The sequence below is a fragment of the Thalia democratica genome, unplaced genomic scaffold (assembly GCF_965202585.1).
Source record: "Thalia democratica unplaced genomic scaffold, ktThaDemo2.hap1.1 HAP1_SCAFFOLD_188, whole genome shotgun sequence".
NCBI classification, from domain to species: domain Eukaryota; kingdom Metazoa; phylum Chordata; class Thaliacea; order Salpida; family Salpidae; genus Thalia; species Thalia democratica.
Genome location: NW_028139317.1, coordinates 18,909 through 45,559, shown reverse-complemented (window position 1 = coordinate 45,559; position 26,651 = coordinate 18,909). Strand labels below are relative to the sequence as shown.

The 26,651-nt window shown below is 22.1% G+C and overlaps 1 protein-coding gene across 1 annotated transcript in view; it reads left to right on the top strand.

The window, feature by feature from the left end:
- Positions 1-1,137: 1,137 nt before the first annotated feature.
- Positions 1,138-26,651, top strand: part of LOC145845881 (uncharacterized) — a gene marked incomplete at its 3' end in the record, with an annotated part of 43,922 nt that continues 18,408 nt past the window's right edge. The window contains exons 1-8 of the mRNA XM_082952898.1: positions 1,138-1,250; positions 1,831-1,899; positions 2,632-2,697; positions 3,513-3,559; positions 10,683-10,785; positions 19,546-19,667; positions 20,225-20,899; positions 21,740-21,806. Coding sequence (XP_082809024.1) covers positions 1,214-1,250; positions 1,831-1,899; positions 2,632-2,697; positions 3,513-3,559; positions 10,683-10,785; positions 19,546-19,667; positions 20,225-20,899; positions 21,740-21,806 — 1,186 coding nt within the window. The remainder of the gene's footprint in view (positions 1,251-1,830; positions 1,900-2,631; positions 2,698-3,512; positions 3,560-10,682; positions 10,786-19,545; positions 19,668-20,224; positions 20,900-21,739; positions 21,807-26,651) is intronic.

Here is a 26,651-nt window from a genome sequence, read left to right as displayed (position 1 = left end):
GAGTTTAGAAAACTTAAGTTTGTTAGTTGCAATCTTAGCAAAATTTACATTGTAGTTCAGTTTCAAATGTACTTTTTATGCTATAAAACAAAGTACGAAATCCTATAAAAATAAGTTTCGATATTAAATTGTTGTTTTGATTTAAGTGCACTTAATTTACTAATTACAACTAGTTGTTTTTTTAGTATAAATGCAATTAAAGAATTACTTAATGGAAGTAGAATATTTTAATCATAGCCATTAGAAAAAGGTTAATATAAATTTTATGCTGAAAAACAAAAAAGTAGCTTACAAACTTAATAAAATCTATGATTTATTTTTAATTATATATAAAACAAAAACAAAGAAAGTTATAATTTTTTATAAAGTCAATGGTGAGGTGACATAAGTATATTTTTTTAGATCCATTGAATTTATCTTTTTTTTTCATATTTGTTTTCTAAATGTTCTGAGACAATATGTTATCATTTATTTATCGTAAATAAAGTAGTTTATTACTCTTAGATCGTCAATCGTCTAGCCTAGACAAATAAAAAGTTTAAACCACTAGTTATAAAAAGTTGTAAGTTTACGGAAGCCTTAAGGTTCCTATTTTTAGATAAATTACTAAACCTTAAATTCAATTAGAAATCCGTCTGATTTCTGTAAAATTTTATTACATAAGTACATCCTTAAATAGTACGAAACTGAAATAATTATTTCTAAAAAAAAATATTAGAAATATGTTATGACCAGTAATAATAAATAAATTTTATAAACTATGAAAACAGTTATAAAAAATTAAAGTTATTTTGAGCTAAATTTTAAGTCTTTTAAAGATTATTTGTAAGAAATGTTAAATGGTAAAAATGTATTCAAAAAACTTTAAAATATTTATTGTAAACGGACATTGCTAAAATATCTGAAGATTTTTACTAAGTATAAATGATAGTTAGTTATATAGTTTTTAAAATATTACAAACTACTTAGCTGACTAACAAACTTACTTTTTTACAAGTTCGGCATTTCTTTCAGACTTGTATCATTTCAGCCAAATACTTTCTCATTATAGAGTTTTAAAAACTACATTTTTTATCCACTAGGTTTATCCGTAGTTTCAAAATAAACAATTTTGATGGGAAAAAATATTTCAATTGAGAAATTCAAACTGATCATGTTGTATTCACACATTAATTTATAATCAATTTTTTTTGGAAATTTATTCTAGAATATCATGGAATCAAATATTCTTACTGAAAATTTAATCAAAAGTAAGTGCTGTTTTATTTTCATTATACTAATTTTTAAAGTTTTTCAAAATTTTTTGATATACTTTTGTATTTAAAAAAATATTTAATAATAATAGTTTATGCAAAGTTTATTAAATTTTTATGCTGTGTATGATTTTTATCCTATAAACTGAAAACTTTTTTAAAAAATAAAGAAAAAAACTTTAGTTTTAATTAGGAAAATATATAGGTATTATTGTTTATAAACAAGTAAGTTGAATAAAATATGAATAGTTCAAGTTTAATTTTGTATTCTTTATGTTATCTAAGAAAAAAATTTCTGAAAGAGTACAAATACAAAACATAATAGCTTGTGAACCAAATTGTCTAAATGAGTATATAACTATGGCATATTAGATCTATTTGTTTTGATTTTTTTTTTAATAAATAGTTTTATTCATTAGTATATTTTAAAATGTGTACTTTATATATTTATACTTTATTCATTATCTATAAAATTTCATGAGTTGTACTTAAAACTAATGAAACAAAATGATACATAGTTAATATACTATATTACGTTTTGCATGTTTATTGTTTTTAGACTTAATAATTTCAACAGATGAAGTTCCTCTTCCTACACCAAGAAAGAGAAAACAGTTGAGTTCATCTGATGAAACTGCCTTGAAAGGTTTTTATTCATAATTATTGAAGTTCCTGAACATTGATATGTATTTTTTTAAATGGCTGTTAAGTACTGATTGTGAAATGTTCAGAGTATGAACAGTTTAAATGTAAAAGGCTGGCTTTGGCTAGTTTGATATTTTTTTCTGAAGCATAATGGTAGTTTTTGTGATTTTGAAATCAGTTTTATTTCTCAAAAAAATTATGTTTTCTTCTTCTAAAAGATTAGATTTTTTGTTTTTATTATATATTTTTAAGTATTCAAGTTTGGTCAATTATAACTTTTTCAGAGTTTTCATATAACAGCTCTTAATACTTTTTTAAAATACTTTATATACTATATATAAAGTAATTAAAAAAAGTATTAAGAGCTGTTATATGGAAAATCTGAAAAAAAATATATATATATATTCAGGTTGACCTTTTGCTTAAAATATAGAAACCATCAATATTGTTTTTACTGTTTATTTTTATAGTTATTGAAACAAAATTTAGTCTTTTTTGATAAAACAGTATAACTTAACCTTGATATTTTATAACTATCACATATTATCATAAAAAGAAAAGTTTGATTAAGTATTGACTTTTGATTTATCTTAAAATTCACAATTTTGTTAGTTGACACTTACAAAACTTTTAAAATAACTTAACACTTTTTTTGTTCACGTTTTTTTGTTTATGTTTTTTACTTCAACGTTTGCAAATTATTTCACTAACTAAGTTAAATCAATACATTTAGAGATACCTCCAGTACCAAAACCAAGGAAAATAAACAACCAAATCAAAACATTAACTGGAAAAGATGGTAAGAAATTTACATAATTACTATTATAAGTTTTGACAGAACAAATAATGTAAACTTATCTGCTTAAATTTTAATTTGCTAACTGTAATTATTTAATTGAAAACCAAGATTATGAATATAGAAAATTTAAATGTAATTTTAGAAAGTGAGAAAAGTTTTGTTTTGTTTTTAATTGGAATAAATTTAAGTTTATATTTTCGATAACTATTTAAAGCTTTTTTAGAAAAAAGTTCATAATTACTGAAACTTTTGAAGTAGTTGCTATCCAAGTGTACTTGAGTTTGATTGGAACAAAAGTTTTAATTAAAACATTAATTTCCCACAAAATTACTATAAATGATTTTTAATTTAATATAAATAACTTAAATGATTTTGATTTTTATCAAAAAACTGTTTTTTAAGGTTGAAATGTATCAAAAATGTTTACTTTCATGGTTTTGAAATTAAAACTGTTTGATTCTTAAGATATATAAAGTATTTGTAATTATTTAAAGATTAGAATGAACTTTGATTTATTTTTATTATGATAACATTATAAATTTGTTTAAATAATAAAAATAATTTTGATAGTGCTCATAAATTCTTCTTAGCTTACAAGTTATTTATGTTTTAAGTAAAAAATTTACTTACATTTTTATATAAAATTTAGTTACCACATTTGAAACTGTTTTTTTAATTATTAACTATCTAAGTGATTTTTGCTTTACTCAAATATTTTTTTACTAATATAAAATAACCATGTTTCCTTTATATTAAGTCTAGTTATTTATGTTTTATTTCTTCTGTATTTTTGCAATAATTTATTTTCATTTTAGATACTCTACCAAACTGTGAAAACAATTTATCAATCAATAATCAAAAGGTTTGCCACTTATAATGTTTTATTTTGTTTTTGTTATTTTAGTTGTTTGTTTGTATTCGAAAATAATCAGACTTTTAGTTGTTTAAAAACTGTTTACTAGCTTAACATAAAAGTTTTAAACTGTGTAAAACGGTTCTTAATTAATTAAACAGCTGTGACAATTAAACGAATATTTTTGATTCATAAATAAATTGTTATGCAGTTCAGTTTACTTGAAAAGTCTCTTTAAGTTTCACTCGTATGTTTTTTATTTGTTATGAAAAATATTGTTTTAAAAGATGCTCACAAAACTTAACTTTTTTTTAAGTTTTATATTGTAATTTTTTTGTTTTAATTGTAAAATAATTTATATTGTTTTAATTGTGTGTTTTCTTTGAATCAAACACACTTTTTATTTTTTAGTCGGGTTTCAGTCAAAATGTTTCTTATAAGTATAATTCAAATTTTACAAAAAACTAATTGTAATCATACGGTACAAATATGCCACGGTAGAGTATTAGTGGCTACCCGCAAATCAAGTTTCTAAGAATTTTAGATATTTATTAATTATTTAAATTATGTCACTCAAATTGTGCTACTTAGTTTGAAACAATTAACTTTTTAACAAAAAAACTTTTTTATTAACCTGATTTTTATTTTTATTATTCTTTGGAACTAGAAAACTGAAAATTATTCCTAAACTATACTTTTGTTGTGAAATTTTTAAATATTTTGCAACTAAGTTTTAACAAATGTTTGGAAAAATCTAAACGTAAATTTGCTTTTTTTAGAGTTTAAAGTTTATAGCTAATTTTTTGTAAAATTTATTTTTAATCTGAAGTGTATAAGTGTACTTAAGTATATCGAGAACAAAAAACTTTTCTAAACTAAGTTTCGCAATTTATATCAACATATAGTTTGCTAAAGATGTTTAATTGGCAAAAAATATTCTTATAGTAGTTTGAATAAAATAATGCAATTTGTATACTAAAAAAATTTAATATAAAACAATTTAGATATATGATCATATTTTACAACAATTTTGTTACTTCAACTGATTTTTAGATATTTAAAATTTTTTTAGATCAGAGGTAGGTAAGTTAAACTTTAATTAATTTGTTCTTTCAATATCGATTTTTAAAAGTTACAATTAGAAAAGTTTTGTAGAAATAATATTTCAAACTCATTAAACAGCAAAAAATTTGGTTAGTTTATAACATTTTTGCCAAATATATTAAATCTAATTAAACGCCTTTTAAAAAATTTGTTTCTAATCTATTGTGTTTTTTAAACAATTGTTATTTAAGAGCCCTGGAGCTTACTTTGAACAAAAAGTTCTCTTATTTTAAACACAATTAACTACTTTACAATCGAAAATTTTTAGATGAATACTTTTAACTTTGTAAGATAAAAAAAGTATATTTAGTTTAAGTTTGTATTTTGTATCTTACCTTGTATAAGAAATTATTGTTCTACACTACTAACTTATTTTTTCAAATTTGCTTGATAGTTGAAATTATTTTACAACTAGGTATTGTAATTAAAAAAAACATTTTTAAACTACAAATACTATCTATGCTTCATAACATTTAAAGCCTTTACATAAAAGCAAAATTTCATAAAAAAGGCTATAATGAAATATAATGATCAATTTACTTGAAAATAGTTAAATGTTACACAAGTTTAATGTTAGCAATTCGAGTTTTGGTTACGAAATTCTTGTATAAGCTTCGATGTTAAATTCTTGAAAAGTTTGAAATTAGTTTTATGCTAATTACATGAGGCCAAGTAAGGGCGTTTACTTTTAACATGATTGTTTTTTAATTTAACTTAATACTTATAACTTAGTACAACCTCTTTAAAGATTTGTTTATATGAATTTGGAATGAAGTTTATCTAGACTTAATAAGATGAACTTCAATTTTATTTTAATTGCGATGATTACTATTATAAGTTTTTAGTTGGAGTAATTATGTATAAAAATATGATCTTATCTATAGAAATATATTTCAGTTTTCATGTTTTGAGTTGGAAATGGTTTTAGTTTTTAATTTGTTTGCATTAAATTTTGTTTATTTTGTATGCAACTAAGGTTATGAGAGTATAACAAAAATGTAATCTGTTTTTATCTGATTAAACGTTAACTTAGTTTGACATTAGACTATTATCTTTTGTTAATTATCTACAATTGAGTTTGCGTTTACATGTATTTAAAAAAAATTTAAACTTAAAAAAAAAGTTAAGTTGTAAAACTAATTAAAATAATTTATATTCCTTTATTACAATATAACTGTTCAAAATATAGTTTTAATTGTTTGCTAATAAAAGATCCTAGTAAAGTAACTTCACTGGAATATAAATAAAAACAAATTATACAGTAATCTTCCTTTATTCTGCCAACATATGTTTCTGTGTGTCAACGAATCAACACACTTCAACTGGGTTCTGTAAAAAAATAATTACTGTAATGAGAGAATAGAAGCATAGAATAAAGTAGGTGTATATATGTTTTCATTAAAATAAGATATATTCTACAGATAATAGTTATTAATAGGTGAAATACTTAACATTAAATCCGACTGTTATAAAATTATATGATATTTGTAATTATTAAGTCCAAAATAAATAAGTAAGCTAAATTACACAACAAAATATAATATAAACAAACAACTTACGTTAATAGGAAAGATAACTAAATCAAAATTCACGGTTGTTAACTAACGAAAAAATACATTTTTACAACCAATAATTACGTCACAATGTAAATGAGGCCACCTAAACTATTCAATTTGTACTGCAAGAATATTAATTTTGTTTTTATGTAATCCATTCTGAACAAAAATAAAACATTAACCATCAGTTAGTAAATCAATAAAATTCAATAAAACTTAACGGCGCTGAAGGCAATAAAAGTCACAGAAACTCAGTGTAACATGTATATTATATATTGAATGTTAGTAATGATTGAATCAAAGTTATATAGAATTAGGAAGCAGATTTAGTTCAAATGTAAAAATCAAAGAGTGAAAAAATTAAACTTTAAGGAAAAAAATTAAACTTTAAGGAAAAACAAAGCACAAAAAAAATAATTATTACTAGGCTTACAATGTACTGACCGATAATTAATTTACAGCGACATACATAAAATCATAGTGACCTGAATTAAATATATATTGTATTTTATAATTAATAAAATAATTAATTGGTAAAGTAGGAGTCGGCTGTTTAATTTAAATATCCCTTACAGATATTTTATATATTTAATAAGTAAATTGTGTTATATGTGAAAGTTAAAATGTAAAACAACAAGGTAGTCATATGCTAAGTATAAACCTGCAGTAAAAAACCTACTAGCTCTCTTGGGCGTAGTAGTAAAAAAGCACGGTTTATCTGTGATTTGAATACAGGCTTCCAATTAAACTTGGAACTTAACATATAAAGGTGTGAAGAATTATAGTCGGAGGGTAAAGTGAATATATGAAATTTCAGAGAATAGAAAGTGACTTGTGTGAAATAGATATAAATAATAAATGAATAAAACTATATGTTACTTAGGATATATAATTATATTAATATAAGTTAAGTGAATGTGTGTGTGTATGTGGAAGGTGAATGAAAAGTATGAAAGGTGAGAAGGCGCCAAGGTGTTATTTGAAGAAGAACCGTCGGTTGTGTACACAGTTGTTTGAAATATCACGTCTTTTATTTAGTAATTGTTTACTATCTTCTGCTAAAATTGCCATTCGTTCAAGGTTGCATATTTGGCAGATCTTGCTCGCGCTACTGATGTTATTGTTGGCGTGGTGGAGGATGCTCCATTCCATTTCTGGTTTGGTTCCATACCTATCAAAAATTTTGATAGGTATGGAACCAAACCAGAAATGGAATGGAGCATCCTCCACCACGCCAACAATAACATCAGTAGCGCGAGCAAGATCTGCCAAATATGCAACCTTGAACGAATGGCAATTTTAGCAGAAGATAGTAAACAATTACTAAATAAAAGACGTGATATTTCAAACAACTGTGTACACAACCGACGGTTCTTCTTCAAATAACACCTTGGCGCCTTCTCACCTTTCATACTTTTCATTCACCTTCCACATACACACACACATTCACTTAACTTATATTAATATAATTATATATCCTAAGTAACATATAGTTTTATTCATTTATTATTTATATCTATTTCACACAAGTCACTTTCTATTCTCTGAAATTTCATATATTCACTTTACCCTCCGACTATAATTCTTCACACCTTTATATGTTAAGTTCCAAGTTTAATTGGAAGCCTGTATTCAAATCACAGATAAACCGTGCTTTTTTACCTACTACGCCCAAGAGAGCTAGTAGGTTTTTTACTGCAGGTTTATACTTAGCATATGACTACCTTGTTGTTTTACATTTTAACTTTCACATATAACACAATTTACTTATTAAATATATAAAATATCTGTAAGGGATATTTAAATTAAACAGCCGACTCCTACTTTACCAATTAATTATTTTATTAATTATAAAATACAATATATATTTAATTCAGGTCACTATGATTTTATGTATGTCGCTGTAAATTAATTATCGGTCAGTACATTGTAAGCCTAGTAATAATTATTTTTTTTGTGCTTTGTTTTTCCTTAAAGTTTAATTTTTTTCCTTAAAGTTTAATTTTTTCACTCTTTGATTTTTACATTTGAACTAAATCTGCTTCCTAATTCTATATAACTTTGATTCAATCATTACTAACATTCAATATATAATATACATGTTACACTGAGTTTCTGTGACTTTTATTGCCTTCAGCGCCGTTAAGTTTTATTGAATTTTATTGATTTACTAACTGATGGTTAATGTTTTATTTTTGTTCAGAATGGATTACATAAAAACAAAATTAATATTCTTGCAGTACAAATTGAATAGTTTAGGTGGCCTCATTTACATTGTGACGTAATTATTGGTTGTAAAAATGTATTTTTTCGTTAGTTAACAACCGTGAATTTTGATTTAGTTATCTTTCCTATTAACGTAAGTTGTTTGTTTATATTATATTTTGTTGTGTAATTTAGCTTACTTATTTATTTTGGACTTAATAATTACAAATATCATATAATTTTATAACAGTCGGATTTAATGTTAAGTATTTCACCTATTAATAACTATTATCTGTAGAATATATCTTATTTTAATGAAAACATATATACACCTACTTTATTCTATGCTTCTATTCTCTCATTACAGTAATTATTTTTTTACAGAACCCAGTTGAAGTGTGTTGATTCGTTGACACACAGAAACATATGTTGGTAGAATAAAGGAAGATTACTGTATAATTTGTTTTTATTTATTACAATATATCAATTTTTAACTTTAGTAATTACTTTTAGAAGCTACTTTCAAAATTCCTTTTGGTAATTTAATTGAAATTTTAATTAGGATTCCAAACTTTCATTTTAAAAGTAATCAAATAAGTTTTTAATTTATTAATCATAAAAATATTAATTTCATATTTTTTTTTTAATTTGCAAGTTTTACAATATTAAAAAAAATTTAAGACTTAATAGTTTTCAGTTATGAAATCCAAAAAGACAAAATTATTTTTAACATTTTTCTTCCACATACAAAAAATTTTTTTATAAATTTTGTTTGTTGTTGTTGTTGTAAAAGTACAAGCATTAAACAGTCAAAAACATTAAAAGAAAAACATTAGTACAAGAAATGTTTTGTTAAGATAAGTTTCAAACTTTATAATCTTATACTATATCTACACAATTTCAAGGTTAATCTAAAAAACTCAAGTTTAATCTAATTTACTTCAAAGACGCACTTGTAAATGTTTGGTAGTTTTAAGAAAGCTGCATTTTTATTTACGTTCGATTTATCTTGTAAATAAAGTTATTCTTGTTTCTGTTATCTCAACTTAAATCTTTTTTTTTGATCTTTTTATAAGCGGTTTTAATGTTAACAAGGTTTTTATAACTTTGAAACTAGTTTAACTAGTTAGCAGGATTAGTTTGAAACTAAACAACTTTTATTTTAAATATTTTTTTTTATTGTATACAGTGTTGCTGTACTAAATTTTAAAAAAATCTAACGAGTTATACAAATTAAACTTATTTACAACTTTAAACATGATTAATTTTTTTGTAGTACAATATTAATAAATAACACAGTTAGTAAAAATTTTTTTTTTAATACTTATAACATAATTTCTTGTTTGAATAACCTAAAATACGATAACTATATTTTAATTATAATAAAATCTAAAACTCTGACTTAAGCTTTTAATTAAACGATAATTGATCACATTTGAAATTATTGTTTTGATTAACTCACTGCTTTTAAACAAACAATTGACTCCCCTAACGTTACTTATAAAAAACATTTAAGATAAGACAATATGGTCATTAAAGAAACTTTATTTATCACATTTTAAAGTATGTTTTGTTTTTAAACTGATGTATGTTATAAAAAAGAATATTTTAATGTAACGAACATAAAAACTTTTAAATTCCAAATTCCTAAATAATATTCACATTTATAAAAAAATCTTTTAAATACATCGAATACTTTGTGGCTTAATTTTTAGTCAATTTCTTTAATATAGTATAAAATAAAATAAAAAGTTAACATTTAATGCTAAGTAGCTATTTATTTCCTTTGAAATGCAAATTTTTTGCAAAAAATAGTTTTAAGAAATAGTTCATGTTTTGATTGATATTTTCAATGAACTAAAATTTTAAAAAGCTTATGATAACAATTTGCTAGTAGCCCAGTTTTTTAAGTTAAAAGTCCTTAAAATATTATTTAATTTTAAACAAATAATAACAAAATCGGTATCAGTTTGTCTAAAATAAATCAAAATAAAAACATGTTTCTTCTCAAAGTTAAAAATTTATTTTACTATGTAAAACATATTCTTAAACTATAACTAACAATAAAACTTTATTAATAATAAATTTTTTCAAAATTTCAGAAGTATGAGAAATAAATTTTCATCCACAGTATAAAAATATAGTGTTCTGCTTTGAACTTTTTGTATCTAAAAATTTTAATTATTTTTATTTAATGTATGTTTTGTAAAGAAACAATGACTATCACATTAATGTTTACACTTTTTTTATTCTCTTTTATTTTCAAGGTACCAAACAACGACTATCTGAACTTCGCATCCAAGGTCGCCCAGGAGGTGCTTTCTAACAGCTATTATGACGTCATAATACCTACAACAATGGCTGGCAAAAGTTAGTTGTAAAATATTACGCTCCGGGCGAAAACATATGATAATAGAATATTTTATTAAAATTACGTTAAAGATAGTATCACGTTTTTTTTTGAAACTGTGATTTTTTACGAATATAAGAAATATTTTAATATCTTATTAAATAAGAAGCAATCAATTATAATCAAAATAAATAGCAATTATGTCAGTATGTCGAGTCTTATAACAACAAAAAGCTTTTGTTTGCACAACTCTCTGCATTTGGTTTATATTTTGTTAAAACTTTAAGAAACTCGAGGTTATGTATATAGGTTTCCGTTCAAAATATTCTTTTTAATTTTATAAACTAGTTTATTTAGAACAGTATACTAAAACACATTAGTATGATATTTATTTGCTTTTTTGCAAAGTTTTAGGTTTTTTGAAAAAAACATTTTGAAATATGCTGTTAATTTAATTTTTAGTATATAGCATTTAACTATTAAATTATTATTTAATTTATATTTTGATCTTCTTTTTTTAACTTTTGTAATAAAAATTTTTTAAACTGTGCAGCCCATTTTAGAGTTTTCTAGTAAATCTGACCTGCCGACTTAAACTTTGCTATTTTTTACCCCTACAGAAGACCTCTATACTTGCCAAGTTAATTTTATTTCTATTATCCTTAAAAATCAAGTACATCTAATAAGTTTCTTAGTATTTGGTTATTACTTTATAAATAATTATATACAACATAAAGTAATGATTAAACTTAAAAAATTTTCTTCAAAAAATAGTCTAAAGTTGTAATTTGTAAGAATTTAATTTTTTGTACATTTACAATTTAAATACTATGATGCCTGTACAATAAGTTATCGGTAAGATTCTATCCTATCAGTTTCAAAAAAAAAACTTATAAAAGTAAAATAAATTAAAAGGCAAACACGCATTTAATAACAACAAAAGGTTTTTGTTTTGATAAGTTTGCGCTTGTCTTTTTGTCTAGTATAAATTTGTGAAAGTTATGGTTATAAAAACATTTCCTCTTAAATGCCTGCGTAAAATGTTTACAAACAAGAAAAAGTTTATAATTACGACTTTTTCAAACTATATGACAAAGCATCTTTTGTTTGGATGACTTTTTAATTTGTAAAAAATCTGTGGTTCATCAAATTATGATTATTTACGCATTTTTAGTATAGAAATATAAAATAAGAATAAAAAGTTTAACTGTAACTTTGAGATAACAAAATTTTATTGTTTGGTACCTTAATACTGTGGTTTAAATATTTACAGGTAAAATTTTAGATTGATGTTTGATTATAGGTGCAAATACCCAATCTAATATTATAATAATTCTTAATAAGATAAGTCAGTTTGATAAATTAAACTCTTTGAAAATTTTTGAATATTTTACACTTTGTGGTTTCTTTTGATAAATAATCTGTAATCTGAAGTTTTTTTAGTACATTTTGTAACTTATCTATTTTTGAGATCTTTATTCAGTATTTTTTGAATTCGTTAATCACCATATAATTGTATTCTACTATCATATTACTATTATTAAGTTCATAATGTGGTTATTTATCATTGAAAAATATTTAACATTTTTTTAAAGTACGATACAAATTTGATTATTGTCATTTGCTTTTTGTTAAGATTAGTTTCTTTGTAAATAAATTGAATTTAAATAGGTATTACTGACAAAAGTAAAATATCATTATAGGTCTTACCTTATAAAAAATAAACTTTTACATAGCCTTAAAAATTCTGTACTTATAAACTGATTGTAAATATCTAAGATTTTATAAATTAACCTAAAATTACAACACTATTATTGATTTATTGTTTATTTAAAAGATATTTTAAAAATTTAAAGATTAAGTAGAAGTTTTTCATTTTATAATAACAAATTAAAAACAGTATTTGAAAATGCATATATATATATGATAAATAAGAAACACATAATAATTTAAAAAATCCTTCTGTTGTAATCAATCATTTTTATGACATCATAAGTAGTTGTTCTCCTAACTGCTTGGATTAATTTGAATCTGTGTTCTTTATGACATCACAAAATATTCCCACATGATTTATTAGTTGTATATGACTAAAAACTAACAAAACATTATTCCAAATTATTTAACAACAAAATTAATTGGTTTGCAAAACAAATTTAAATTGTTACTTTGACATATTTTCTCAAGTCTAGTTAGTTCCTTTTTTTTTTTGATAAATCATACAAAGAACTATTACCAATTCAATATGACTTTAAAATTTTAGTAAAAGACAAAAATTATTTTACTTGAATAAGAACGTACTTATGTTTTGAAATAAAAGCAATAAGTGTGTACTTAAGTGGCGGAAACTTAACATAAATATTAAAAATATCTCACACAAAAGTTCATCCATTATGCTTCTACACTTATACAATATGAGTCAATTTGAAAACTGCTAAATTTAAAATTATTTATTTTTCATAAACTTTATAAATTAAATGTAGGCACCGAGATTTTAATAAAGTATAATATTAATATTTGAGAATATAAATGACAATTTTTTTTATAAGTACTTTTAAAGTTCTTGGAACTATTTTTGAAAATAAAATACACTTTAAATCAAACCGTGAAATTATGAAAAAAAATAAATGATTTTAGAAGTTTGGTTAATTAAGAAGACTACTTGGGCAAATTATTTTGATGTATACGTTTAAGAATATCATTTCTTAGCGTAAGATATTCATGAGCAAATCAATATCCTTAATAATATTTAAAACTAATATTTAGCAATTTATCCAGTTTACAAAACAAATGTTAACAAAAGGTTTAAGCAAATAAAATACAACACTTTCTAGAGTATAACATCATTTAAGCAAGTAGAAGTTACTGCATTTATTTAAAACAAGTATTGAAAAGAAATGATTATTGATGAATGAGTGATTTTTATTCATTCATAACAAAAGTTCAAACTATAAATCACTAAAAAAACTCTAAATAATAATAAAGCAAAAACATGAAATTCTGTTCGAAAAAGGTTAAAACTTCTGCGTGAAATTAACTGAAATATTTACAAAACAATTGCTGATGCGTTAACATTAAATCGCTTACAAGTTCATTAAAGTAATCCCGGTAACGTTCTGAACCCATTCGAACTACTTTGTAGGCAATTTACTGGTCTTTCGTGCAATTTCACATAATTACTTTGTCATATTGTAATTTTTATATTGACGTTTTAAATTGTTTACGTGTTACTGTTTAAATTGTGCTGATATAAAGCCTGTAAAAATGTCACCGTGAAATTTCAAACAATTAATTTGTCATTTTGTATTATTTACATGACTTTTTATGCTTATATGCATTTTCATTTTGAATTTTAATGTAAACAATATTAGTTTAATTTTTGATGACATGTTTTTAATGATAATTATATAAATATTCACGTAATACTCATTTGACATATTCATTTGACATATTGTTTTATCTTTTTTTTGTTTATATGCGTTACTAAATTGAATCGCAATTAAATTATATTGTTTTATGTTTTTAATGTTTTCTGCATGATTTTTCACATAATAATGTTGCATCTAATAGATATTTGCATGAAATAATGACCTTAAAATTTTGTTTTTCTAAAGTGTTATGGGCTATAAAGTCTTATTTTTATAAAAGTAGTAATGATCTTAAAATTTTTAATAGAAGTAAAAACATTTTAAAACTTATATTTCATATTTTGTTAATGAACCATTATTTTGATATTTGCATGCATATTTAGAGCAGTTTTTTTATTTTAAATTGCTTTCATATCTTACTAAAGTATTGTAAATTATTTCACAACATATTTGTTGTCATTATATGATTCATTCTACTCTGTATAACTTAATTTGAAAGTAGTTTACGGGTTTTTTGTAGAAACATAATGGTAATTTTTTTTTTGATAAATAGCCTGGTCTTAAAAATCGGTCTGTAAATTAACTTAAGTATTTTAGCTAACAGTTTTATGTAAGCTGAGTAAATTTTTTTATTGTTAATGTGTTCAATTTACTTTAGATATATATGTTTTTTTTTATGTGGCATTGTATGCTTAATTTTATCTGATATATTGAATTTAATGCCATCAAATATTTCTATCAACTCATAAAAATCTCAGTATTATATAAAACCAAATTACTTTTGTTTAAATGCTGTTTATTTTGTTGTTTGTTAAATAATAAAGCATCCTTTATTTTTATGTACTGTAATTACTTATGTACTTTTATATCATGTCAATATTTATAATTATAAAACTGGTTTACAATTTTAATTAACTAGATTTAATCTTAGTAAACAATTACTTTCAAATAGGTTTTTATAAATTTTGTACACTTAACGATACAATAAAACTAGGTTATTTAAAATGTAACAAAACAATTCAAGGCAACTTAAATAAAAATTAAAATAATGATTAAAATAAAAAGTAAATTAATAACACAACTAAGTAAAAAAGACTTTTTTCATCATTAAAAAGAGTATAAATTTTATTTTGAAAGGCTTTTAAAAAACTAAATGTCTCAATAATAATACTAATAAAATAACTTAATAAAGTATTAAGTAGTTATTTTTTTGTTTTTAGTTAGCTAACAAATTTAAGGTGCAAATAATGTATATAAACTTTAAAGTTATAGGCAATTGTGTTTTTGTAGTTTTTCTTTCTCTTTTATTTTCAAACTGTTTTCATAATATTAATTTGCTAAAATATTGTTTCTACATAAAATGTTGTATTTGTTTTGTCATTTAGGTTGTTAATATTTGTTTTCAAAGTCAAAGTAAATAAATTTGAATTATACATTTATTTCAAAAAATGAGAAAATATTAGTTAGACAATATTTGTTGATCTACTTTTAGATAAGACTTAATCACACAAATCAAATAAATTGAAATATTGAATCCTTACTAAAGTTTTGCATAAGTTTTTTTAGTAACTTATAGTAGTCTTTGGTTTTTCAATTAAATTTATCAAATTTAAGTTAATTTTTTTCTTTACTTATTCAAATGAGTTTTAAACAATAAAACAGTATATTATCATAAATAATATGAATAATAGCGCTATTATTTAATAAGTTCCGCTTAAACCTTCAAGTCTCTATTTTGTAAATACTTTGAAAATATTCGTTAAAACTTTGAAACATAAAGTTGAAAACAATAACGTCATTCTAAATTCATTTTGTGTTTTTATCGATGTTAAAAAAATTTCCCAACAATTAATGTGTCATCCTATAGATTCTAACATGAAATAGTTTCATGAACCTTAGTCTTAGTATTTAAAAGCATGTTTTTTTGATTTTTTTTTAAGTTCACTTAAATAGTTGTAAAATTTGAATAAAAAATAAAAGTTGTTTTTGTTTTCAACAGATAGTTTATCTTGCCAAATTGCCGAAATTATAGTAATAATAGTTCGAAATGTTATCATTAAAACAAAAAACGTAAAAATTTGTTGTGTTTTATATCTAATTCTTAACAAATGGGTCATTATTATGATAGTTGTATGTCTATTAGGAGCAATTTGCCTTTTTATGTTTTACTTAAGCGTTTTGTATTTGTTTTTGATATTTTATGTTTGTGATTTATTTTGGTTGAGTAGAGTGTTTTTAGTAAATTTTATATATTATTCTGAACTTTTAAATTTAATATAAACTAAATATCTAATAAATTTTTCAAACTCTTTAACTTTTACCTTAAAACTTTTTTGCTCGACCGTAATTTATCAGTTTACGAATGTATAATTTTGTTTTAACAAATTTATAATTCTAAACTGTTAGAAATAAATTTTAGTTTATTTCATTCAAGCTTTTACCTAAAATAAAGCAGCTAATAATAAAATTAATGAAAATTAAGTAAATGTATGGCTAAAAACGACTGTTTTTTAAACATGAAACTAGTAGTTGTATTTTAAAATTTTTTAAATAACTTGAACCATTTCTACATTTACGAAATATTTTGACTATTTAAAATGATAAATAAATCCTAATGTCCGTTTTTGTTAAAATAAACGTTATTTTTCAATAAATTAATAACTAATTCCTTAAGTTTATTAACTGACTATAAGCTTATTTAAAAATTAACTGTATTTCTTAAAAATTAGGTTTTGAATTGAAACAACATGTAAGAATTAATTTTACTTGAGGTTTTTGAACAACAAAAAAGATATTTTTTTATAGAATGTTTATTGCTAAGCTTTTATTAAAGTTAAACCATGTAGCCATAATAGTTTTAATATTTAAGTCAGTACATAATAACAAACTAGTTTTATATATAATATAATCAATTTCAAGTTAGTGGTATTTATAGGCAATGCTATTTTGAAATACTATTTTAATAAAGTTATATCAGGTCAAATTATTTAAAACTAGCTTCATAAAGCTATCATTATGAAAAAATATTTTCAAATGTACTTATTAGAATTTAATGGTATTTGCCTGCAAAAAAAGATTAATTTCTTGCAGATTGTTATGATATTTTGGTTATGCCAGCCATTAATTTCAAGTTAAAAACTAATTTAGCCAGCTAATACAACATTTTTTTTCCAAAAATCAATTTTTCCAACGGTTTTCAAAATAAACGTTAATTTAAAGAAATTAAATATTAAAACTTTCAGTTTGAAAACCTACTTGAACTGGTTTTTAAATAAAATAGCAAATTGTACCAGTTAAAGTAATTAAAGTTTTAATTCTTTGTTAGGTTTTATTTGTTTCAAAAATATGTGATATTTGTTAAACTGTAATTAACTTATCAACTTACTTTAAAACGTTTTTTTTTAACAAATTACAAAATAGATGTTATCTTTATTTATTTTAATTTTGATTGTAAATATTTGATTAAAAATCGAAAGTAAACATTTCAAAGTCATTTATTTGATTTAGAATAAAGAGAAAAAATAAACAAACTTTAGCTACTTATGTAACGATAGCCATACTATATAAACTTTTATACTTTAGAAAACTTCTATTAATTAAGTTTCAATGTTTTTAAATAGTAAGTATTGAATGATTAATCTTACAAAATATGTTATAAACTACAAATTAAACTTGTTTAACAGACTTTAAATGAAAACACGATTAAATATTTTCAGTAAAAGTTAAACATATTTAAAACTAATTTAAATGTTTGTTCGAAACATTTTTAGATTTGTTTAACAACTGAAAATCCCTTATAGATTACTATAGGAGTGTATCGTTGTATTGAATCTTCAAAAATTAAATCTTATAAAAATTAAACTGGTAATTTTTATTAATATTTTTTGAAACGTAAAGTTTGAAAAATATAGTTAAAAATATAAAAGTTGATGCAACATTTGTTTAGCAGATAAAATTTTTTAGTTTTTTTAATTGCTAAAGTGCATTTATATTTGCCTTTTAAAATCTTAAACAAACGATAAAACCTTTTTAAATTGAGAAATTCCGCAAAAATGCAAGCAATTTAATCTTTTAATGTTCCATTCTATTTTTTACGAGTTTAAAATGTTACCTTATTGTGTAAAGTTTGAAAATGGGAAGTAAAAAATATCTTTCTGAGCTTTATGTTAATAAAGATTTTTCCTAGAATTTTTTGATTTATGATCTCTAAGTAAAACTTAAACTTTTTCAATAAATTAGATTAAAGCACAAAAGTGCACAAAATTGTTTTGTTTCGATAAATTAAAATGTCTTTTTAAGGTCATACTTTTTTTTATAAATACCGAACCAATTGAGAATTAAAAACAAATATTTTAACAAATGTCAATACAACTACTCATGTTTAAAACCTGTATCTCAAACGTTTTAATTGATTTATCATAAAAACAACATGTTATAAGTAAGAAGCATGAATATTTTATGAAAAAACAAACGTTAAATTTATTGATTTTAAAAGTAAGTTTTGTTGTTTTTATTTCACAATGTGTTTTTAACTTATATAAAAAAAAAAGTTTTTTTAACAAATACTTTTAGTACAACTACTACAAATATTTTAATATCTGCAAACATTTTGTATTATTGGCAATAGTATTATGACGTGAGAATAATTGGCATATTGATTGTTCAAAACATTGTTTATAAATTGTTGTGAAATTTAACTTTAGTTAGCAAAGCAACATTCTTTTGAAACAATTTAAATTTTATTTTAAACAATGTACGATTTTAAGTACTGTCTTTTAAGCTGTAGTAAGTATTTTTTGCTATTAATGTACTAAAGACAGTATAACAGATAATGCAGTAAAAGAATGTTAATTTTTTAAAGAATTTCTAAGTATGATGAGCTTATATTCAAAATATCAAAAAAATTCTTACTAATTTTGTGTTTAAAGTATATTTTATTTTGGTTTGTATGTATAATTTTATTTCTATGAGTTCTTTTTTTATAGTTGTAACTTGTTTAGTTTAGTTTTATATATCTAAAGCTTTTAAAAAGCCATTCAAATGGGCTCTGTGGAAAGTGTTTAAGTTTATTTAACAACATTATTTTCTATATATATATTACCATTTTGAAGTAGTAATAATGTTAGTGATAGATTTTTCATTGCATATTGAGAATATCTATCTAAAAATGTTTATGAAAAATCATATATAATTTATTAAACAATTTTTAGCATATTCGTTGGTGTAAACTTTATAATTATTTTCATATAAATATCAAAAAAGTTTATACTTTTATATAAATCAAAAAAAATCATGTTGATTATTTTAGTACGAGTTTAATTTACAATTCGAACAAGTATTTCAATATATATATTCAGATGTAAAATTTATATCGTAAAAAAAAGAAACTTTCTTATGAATTTTTGAATTATATAGCAGAAGAGACCAGCATTGAAGAACAGCAATTAGATGTTATAGAAACAGAACCAATAAAAGAAAAAGAAGTAACGTTATCAGAAGAAAAAACACCAGAACTAACAAAAGAACTTCAAGTAGAAGTAAATATTAGTTAAATGTATCAAACAACTAGTTCTATAATTTTATTAAATTTGTAATTAAATAGTAATGCTAACTTGTCTATTTAAAGACGATTAATTCTAGAAAGTTAGTTTATATGAAAGTGTTAGTTAAATATCATTCATTTATAAGTTTTATTTGTACTTAACAAAGTAAACTAATGTTTATTGTACAATCCCTTTTTAAATATATACAAACAGTGGTTATTTTTCTTCAAAACAATAAAATTTCACTTATAATGTCTTTTGTTTTTATACCTTTACGCTCAAATACAAAGTATTTTTTCTAAATTTTTTTTTATTTACAACTTGCTAGTTTTTGCCTAGAATCTGAAACTGTTTGAAAAGTTTTACTTTGATAAGAAACATTAAAGTTACTAAAAGCTTTGAAAATTATTTTATCATTAACATATTAATAATATAGATCACAACTTATTAGTGAAACAAAGTCTGATATATAATAACAACTAAACCTTATTTTACATTTATAAGTTTATATATGTGTTTATTTATTTTGATATGTTACATCAATATTTTAGGTTGATGAACAAGTAAATGTAACTAACAAGAAACCGCCTGACAAAATAACTAACAGCAACAATAACAATATGAAAGTTAACAACAACAATAAAAACATAAAATTTAACAGCAACAATAACAATATGAAAGTTAACAGCTGTACTGCTCAAGATAAGCTCAATGACAACAATAATTTTGCTGAAGTCATTCTTCCAACTAACAACGACAAAAATATGCAAAATAACAATATTGCTACTGAAAAGAATGCTAATAAGAACAAATGTTTTAGCATGCAAATTAACAAGAATGCAGTTTATGACAAGCTGAATAACAATAATAAAGTTTGTCAAACCAATCAAAACAATAACAATTTTGTGAGGAAAATTAACAACAACAATAAAAACAAAGAAGCTTTGCACAAAATCCAAAACAAATATATTATGAATAATAAGCTTACTCAAGACAAGTTAAACAACAACAATAATCTTCTTAACAACAATCAAACTAACTGCAAGTTTTCTGAAGACAAGCTTATTAACAACAACGAACAAACTAACAACAACAAGTCTTTCAAACAGTCTGAAAGCAACAACCTATCTGCCCGTTTGAACATAATTCGCTTCATATCGAAGAAAATGTCCGGTAAAAAATATCCGCTAGGCGATGCTAGCAACCGCATTTCTAACAAAAGCAAGGTTTGCATGTGTGAATGTATATTGATATATATTTTTTAATTTTGCTGCTTTCAATACTTACATTTTTACTTAAAACCAATCAATGACAATTAATAATTAATAATAATTTAATAATTACTCATGTAATTTATATTTAACTTTAATAATGTTTAGAACTGAAGAATATTTGATAAACTTTTTTTATGAAATTAAATTTGATAACTTTTTTTAGATTTTTAAGTTTTCTGTTCCATCATTTTTGTAGAAATTTTAAGCTGTTTTTAAATGTAAAACTTATTAATTTATCATTTTAAAAACTTCAAGTTTCAAAAACAAATTTTGATCCAAGCTAATTTATGGCTATAAAAAGCGTTTAAATGTTTTATTAATATCTTAAAATATCAGGTGCAAGTAATCATGCTTTTAGTAATTTGTTTTGAAGTAATTAATTATTTAAATTAAAATTACTTGTTGTCAACCAACCTTGACTAATATTATTACAAAATAAAAAATGTTTGTAGTTTTTACTAAATTTCATCTAACTTTAAAGTTCAATATAAGGTCAATTTTTTATATTCCAAAAATTCTGCAAGTTATTTAGCATGTTTATTTATTTCTTGAATTTTATTTATGTATTATTTTAAGCAGTTATACATAACTTATGAACCTTTTATTTTCATTTTAATATAAATGTTCTAGCTTAAAGCTTTTTTTTTCAACTATAAATATAGTTAGCTAAGTATTTACTTATTGTAAAAATGTTATTAAGTATTAAAATATTCCTAGTGTAACTTATTTAATAAACAAGACTTAGCTTTCTTTTTGTTTATAAAAAAGGTTAAATTGTTCTATTTTTTGCAGAAAAAAGACAAAATAGACAAAAATGAAAGTTCGGTGATAAATTTGAAACCGGAAACTAAAGCACTTGGTAAGTTTTGTTTTCTTTTTTTATAGATTAAAAAATATAAATAAAAACTTATTATTGTTCAAATATATGTTTTAATTTGTTAAGAGGTAAGTATTGTTTTTGTATAAATAGCTTTTTTTATTAAACTCTTTTTTAATAGCGGTGTTCTTATCAAATCAATTGTTAGTTTTTGAAAAACAGTGTTAATAAAAGTTTTTAAAGATTTGTGCACTATATTAACAAAAGTGTTTCCGAAACTGAAGCTTAATTCACCTACCATTGATAGTTTAAATTAAAATTTCATATCAAACAAAACTGTTTTGTATTAATAAAGTAACAATTAAATTAATAAAAATATCTTGTTTGTGTGATAAAACAGTTTCTAGAAATCTTTTCAGATTTTTAGGGTTTGATATTAAAATTTTAAATTTTTGAAATAAATACTAAATATTATTGATAAAAACAAATTTATTAAATTTTTAAGGCAATGTCAAATAGACTTTTAACTAACTAAGTGAAAGTTTCAAATAAAATTTTGTGTTTTCAACATAATGAAAGTTTTTTAGCAAATATTTTATTTGTAATTAAGTAGTAATATATTAATTTTCCGAATAATTATTTTAAACGAAGATTGGTTATATTTAAAACAGTAATTCTTAATCTTTTGTTAATGTTAAATAAGTTTTAATTAAACAGTAGTTCAACAGAGTTTATAAAAAATGTTCATATGAAATTCATATCATTCTTATTACGTTCTGTCTACAAAAACATTTTAGTCATAAAATTCATTATTTTAAACTATATATTTATTGTTTGGCAAGTATGTCTTTAACTAAATTAAAGTTTAATAAAGTTTAAAATAGAAGTAAAACATCGTAATTTTTTGTAATATGTTTGGTATGCAAGTTGTTTAGCTTTAAGGTATTTAGAAGTTGTTTCATATTTATTCATACTAACTCATTTTTCTCATTAAATACAATTTGCTCTTGAATTAAATGTTTGTTTTTTATTCTCTTTTAATCGCAACACAAAAAAAAATAATACTAATCGGTTTAAAGATATGAATAGACATACTTTTAACGAAAAAACACTTTTTTAGAAACATATAATTTGTTTTTTGAATTAATAATAAAAATATTAGAGTTTTATTTCTAAAAAGTTTTATTCACATGCAGTGTATGTTTAAAAAAGTTAATTCATTTTATTTTAATGTAATTTTTAGTTGTATAACAAACTAAATTCTTACTTAGTTTTTATAACTACTCAATTTATGTTTAAGAAAAACTCAAATATAATTTTTTTAGTACAGCCTGTACTATTTTGAAAACATCATTTTACTTCGGGAGCATTTAAATTTACTCTTTTAAAAGCTTCATAACTCTTATATAATGTCTTTAGTTTTTGAAAGTTATGCATAAATTTATTTAATGGTCTTAAAGACAATATTTAGACTAGAATTAGAATTAATTATTAAATAAATTCAAAAAAAGTTTTACACGTTTTTCTGTCTAGGTTGATCATTAATCTTTAAAATTTGAAAAATAAAATCGACCTCAAAAAATTTAAGCCACTTTTCAAGTTTAAGTCAACAATTTTTAAGACTTTAAGTTTAAATTGAAATAAAAACTGTTACACTTTTTAAATAATTTATATACACGTAAAAAATTGTTGCTTGTGAAATTGTCATTAAAACAATTGAAATGTCAGTTTACTAAACTTTCTTACAAATTGTTCAGTAATTTAATTGTCATTTCTGTAATTTTACGTTGTTTTTATTTTATTTAGGAAATAATAATGTTATTGCATAACATATTCGTTATGCTTTCTATTAGTTTTAAAATAATTTATTTAGTTTATGATTTTTCTTGTTTATTTGTTACAAAAAGTTTGAAATTTAATTTATATATTTGAAATTTTTTAAGCATATTTTTCCGAATCTAACTTAGTATTTTGTGTAGAAAAAAATTAGGCTATACAACAATTAACTTCTTTACTTTGTACTTTTTTTGAAAACTAAATTAAGGTTTTCATCTTTTAGTTTGAAAATAGTTCAGTAACATGCTTTATACAAAGTAGTTAAAATTGAATTCCTATTTTAAATGTTCAGACTGGCAATCTTTGTCTGGCCCATAGATAAAGCAAAAGTTGTTTATATGTTATACAAAATATGTTTATATGTATCTGTAAGATGCATAAAATATTTTATGTGTAAAAAAATGCTTTTCTAGTTGCTACAAAAATTCATTAAGTACTAATAAATAACTAATGAAGTTAATATAATTACTGATAAATTTTTTTCATTGTTATTTTATACAAACTTACGTGTATTTTTCATTTGTTTTAATTATTTTCAAATTTAATTAGAGCGTAAGCAGGAAAATGTTTAAATTAAAGTTCAATTAAGTTTCTGATTAAAAATAAAACTAATATCACGCATAAAATGTCATAAAAATATTATTTTTAAATAAAACTTCTAAAATTTTAATTTCGACATTTATTTCTCTATTCTCATAAAATTTCCTATGAAATTTAAGATCAAATAAGTATATTTTTCATTAAAAAAATTCCTGTTGAAAAAAATTGCTTGAATCGTTAACATTTTGGTTTTTCCCATTTTCAAACACTTATATACGCTGTTAATGACTCAATATTGGTAATTAAGATGTTTAAACTTTAGAATAAATGTGTTAAAAATTTAAATTAAGTCACACGATGATGTTTCTACAAACTAAAAGAGGTAAAAAACATTTGTTACTAATAATTATCGTTTTTTAAAAAAATACATAAGTATTTGGGTTTGTTAAGTTTTTAAGTTATTCAAATGTCAATTTAAAAAATCGTTTCAAAAAGCTTTTATTCTCAAAACTTTATAAATTAAATTAAACTAAATTTATTTTTACATAATTCAATTAGTTTGTTTTAGTAGCAAACCAACTACAATAGTATTGTAAAATGAACTAAAAGTTTTCTTAAAATAACAATACAGGTTAAAACAGGTTATAATTTATAAATAGACACAAATTAAGTATAATATGATTAGTTGTTGATTGATGTTAAACTAAATAAATGCATTGTTTCATGCATAGATAAAGTTGAAGCGCTTACAATTCAGTTCAAATAGATTAGTAATATCATATGTACTTCAAAAAGATTATATATATATTACAAGTGCTTTCGCATAAGAAAGATATATCATAAGTGTTTTTATATCCTTGGTTAAGTTGTTATCTGATATACTTATTGATAAAATCTGTATTTTGGTTTGGAAGTTATTATTACAAAAGTTTTGTATACTATTAATACTGACTATTGTTTAATTTTTTGTTGAAAACTTATCATATACAATATAGTTGTTACAATAAAAAAATTTAACTATTTGAAATTTTGTATCTCGTTGTAAACTTAAAAAGTGGTTTCAATAATTACTTTATACTAATAGGATTTTTTTCCAAATTAATTTACTTTATCGGCTATTTATTTAGACTTCAATACAATAAAAAGTATAATTAAATTAGATTTAGATACCAAAGAATAACCTTTTTATACGAATAAAAAACCTTTTGTTAGTTTTATAATCTCTAAACAGCTATATAATGGGTTTATAGAAAAGTAATTTTCAATTATAAGCTTAAAACTATTTATTTCTGTCATGATGTAAGAACTTATTTTTGATACAAGTTGAAATTTACGTTGTACTTTCAAAAAAAATAAATTTAAAAATCTATTAAGTTTGTTTTTAATGTTTAATCGTTATAAAGTTTATTTTTGCAAGTTCAAGTTAAAAATTTCAAAAATAACTAAGACTTTATATGCGTTAAAAGTTTCCGTTTACGAATAATTCCAAAAAAAATTTGAAGTTTTTCGCGATTTTATATATGTATATAAATTGTGATAAAAACCATTACAATTAATTTTTATTCAAAGTAAATTTTAGCCGCTTAAATGTTTTTCTAGGTTTTTGCAAAAATAACGTTCTAGCTAAAAATTGGTCAAGTCTTTGACATATCTCTAAGTTTTAATTTAAAAACCATACAACTTATAAGACCTTTTCAAATCTTGAATATTTAATATAGTTAAACATATTGATAAAAGCAAATAAATGATTATTATTGAGTCAGACGTTTTTTTATAACTTATCTTTTATCTTAATAATATTCTTTAATAATAAAGTATTTCTTGATCGAATAAACTTTAGAAAAAGTTAGTACGAATATTTAAAAAGTTTTAATTCTAAAATGCTTTAAAATATTTTCAAAAAAATTGTTCCATTTAGTTCAATAAAAGGTAGAAAAAAAGTTTTCAACAATTCTTAAAATTCCTACACAAAATTTACTATTCCAAAAGTTATCAAAAAAAATTCAATAATGACGTCACTATAAAAAGTCATCTTCACAACCGAATAAGGCTTTTTACAAGTTCTCGCCTGTAGCTAAGTTGGCGGCTTTTAAAAGCATTTTTTCAATTTCTCTCAAAAAATTATTACCATTTACATGAATTCGAGCGTGTTTTAATTTCCTTAGAAAATATGTTTTACAAAAAAGGTGTTTTTGTTTGTTTGCGAAAATAATGTTGCATTCATTAGCAAGTTTCAACGATTTCAGTTGATTTTATGTAACTATTTATTTATTTCCAACTAAAAATGTTATTGAATTTGTGGCATTTTGAGCATGAATAAATTTGTCAAGAAATTTTTGTGTTTAAATTGTCACAAAAGTATAGTTGTATTTTATTTCAGTTGAGATTATATAACGTATATTGATTTAATTAAAAAATAACAATTTAGTTGAAATAGTAATTTTATGATACGAAATGCGTCATGAATTATATTTTACATGTGTTTACTAAGAAACTGACAAAAAAAATACT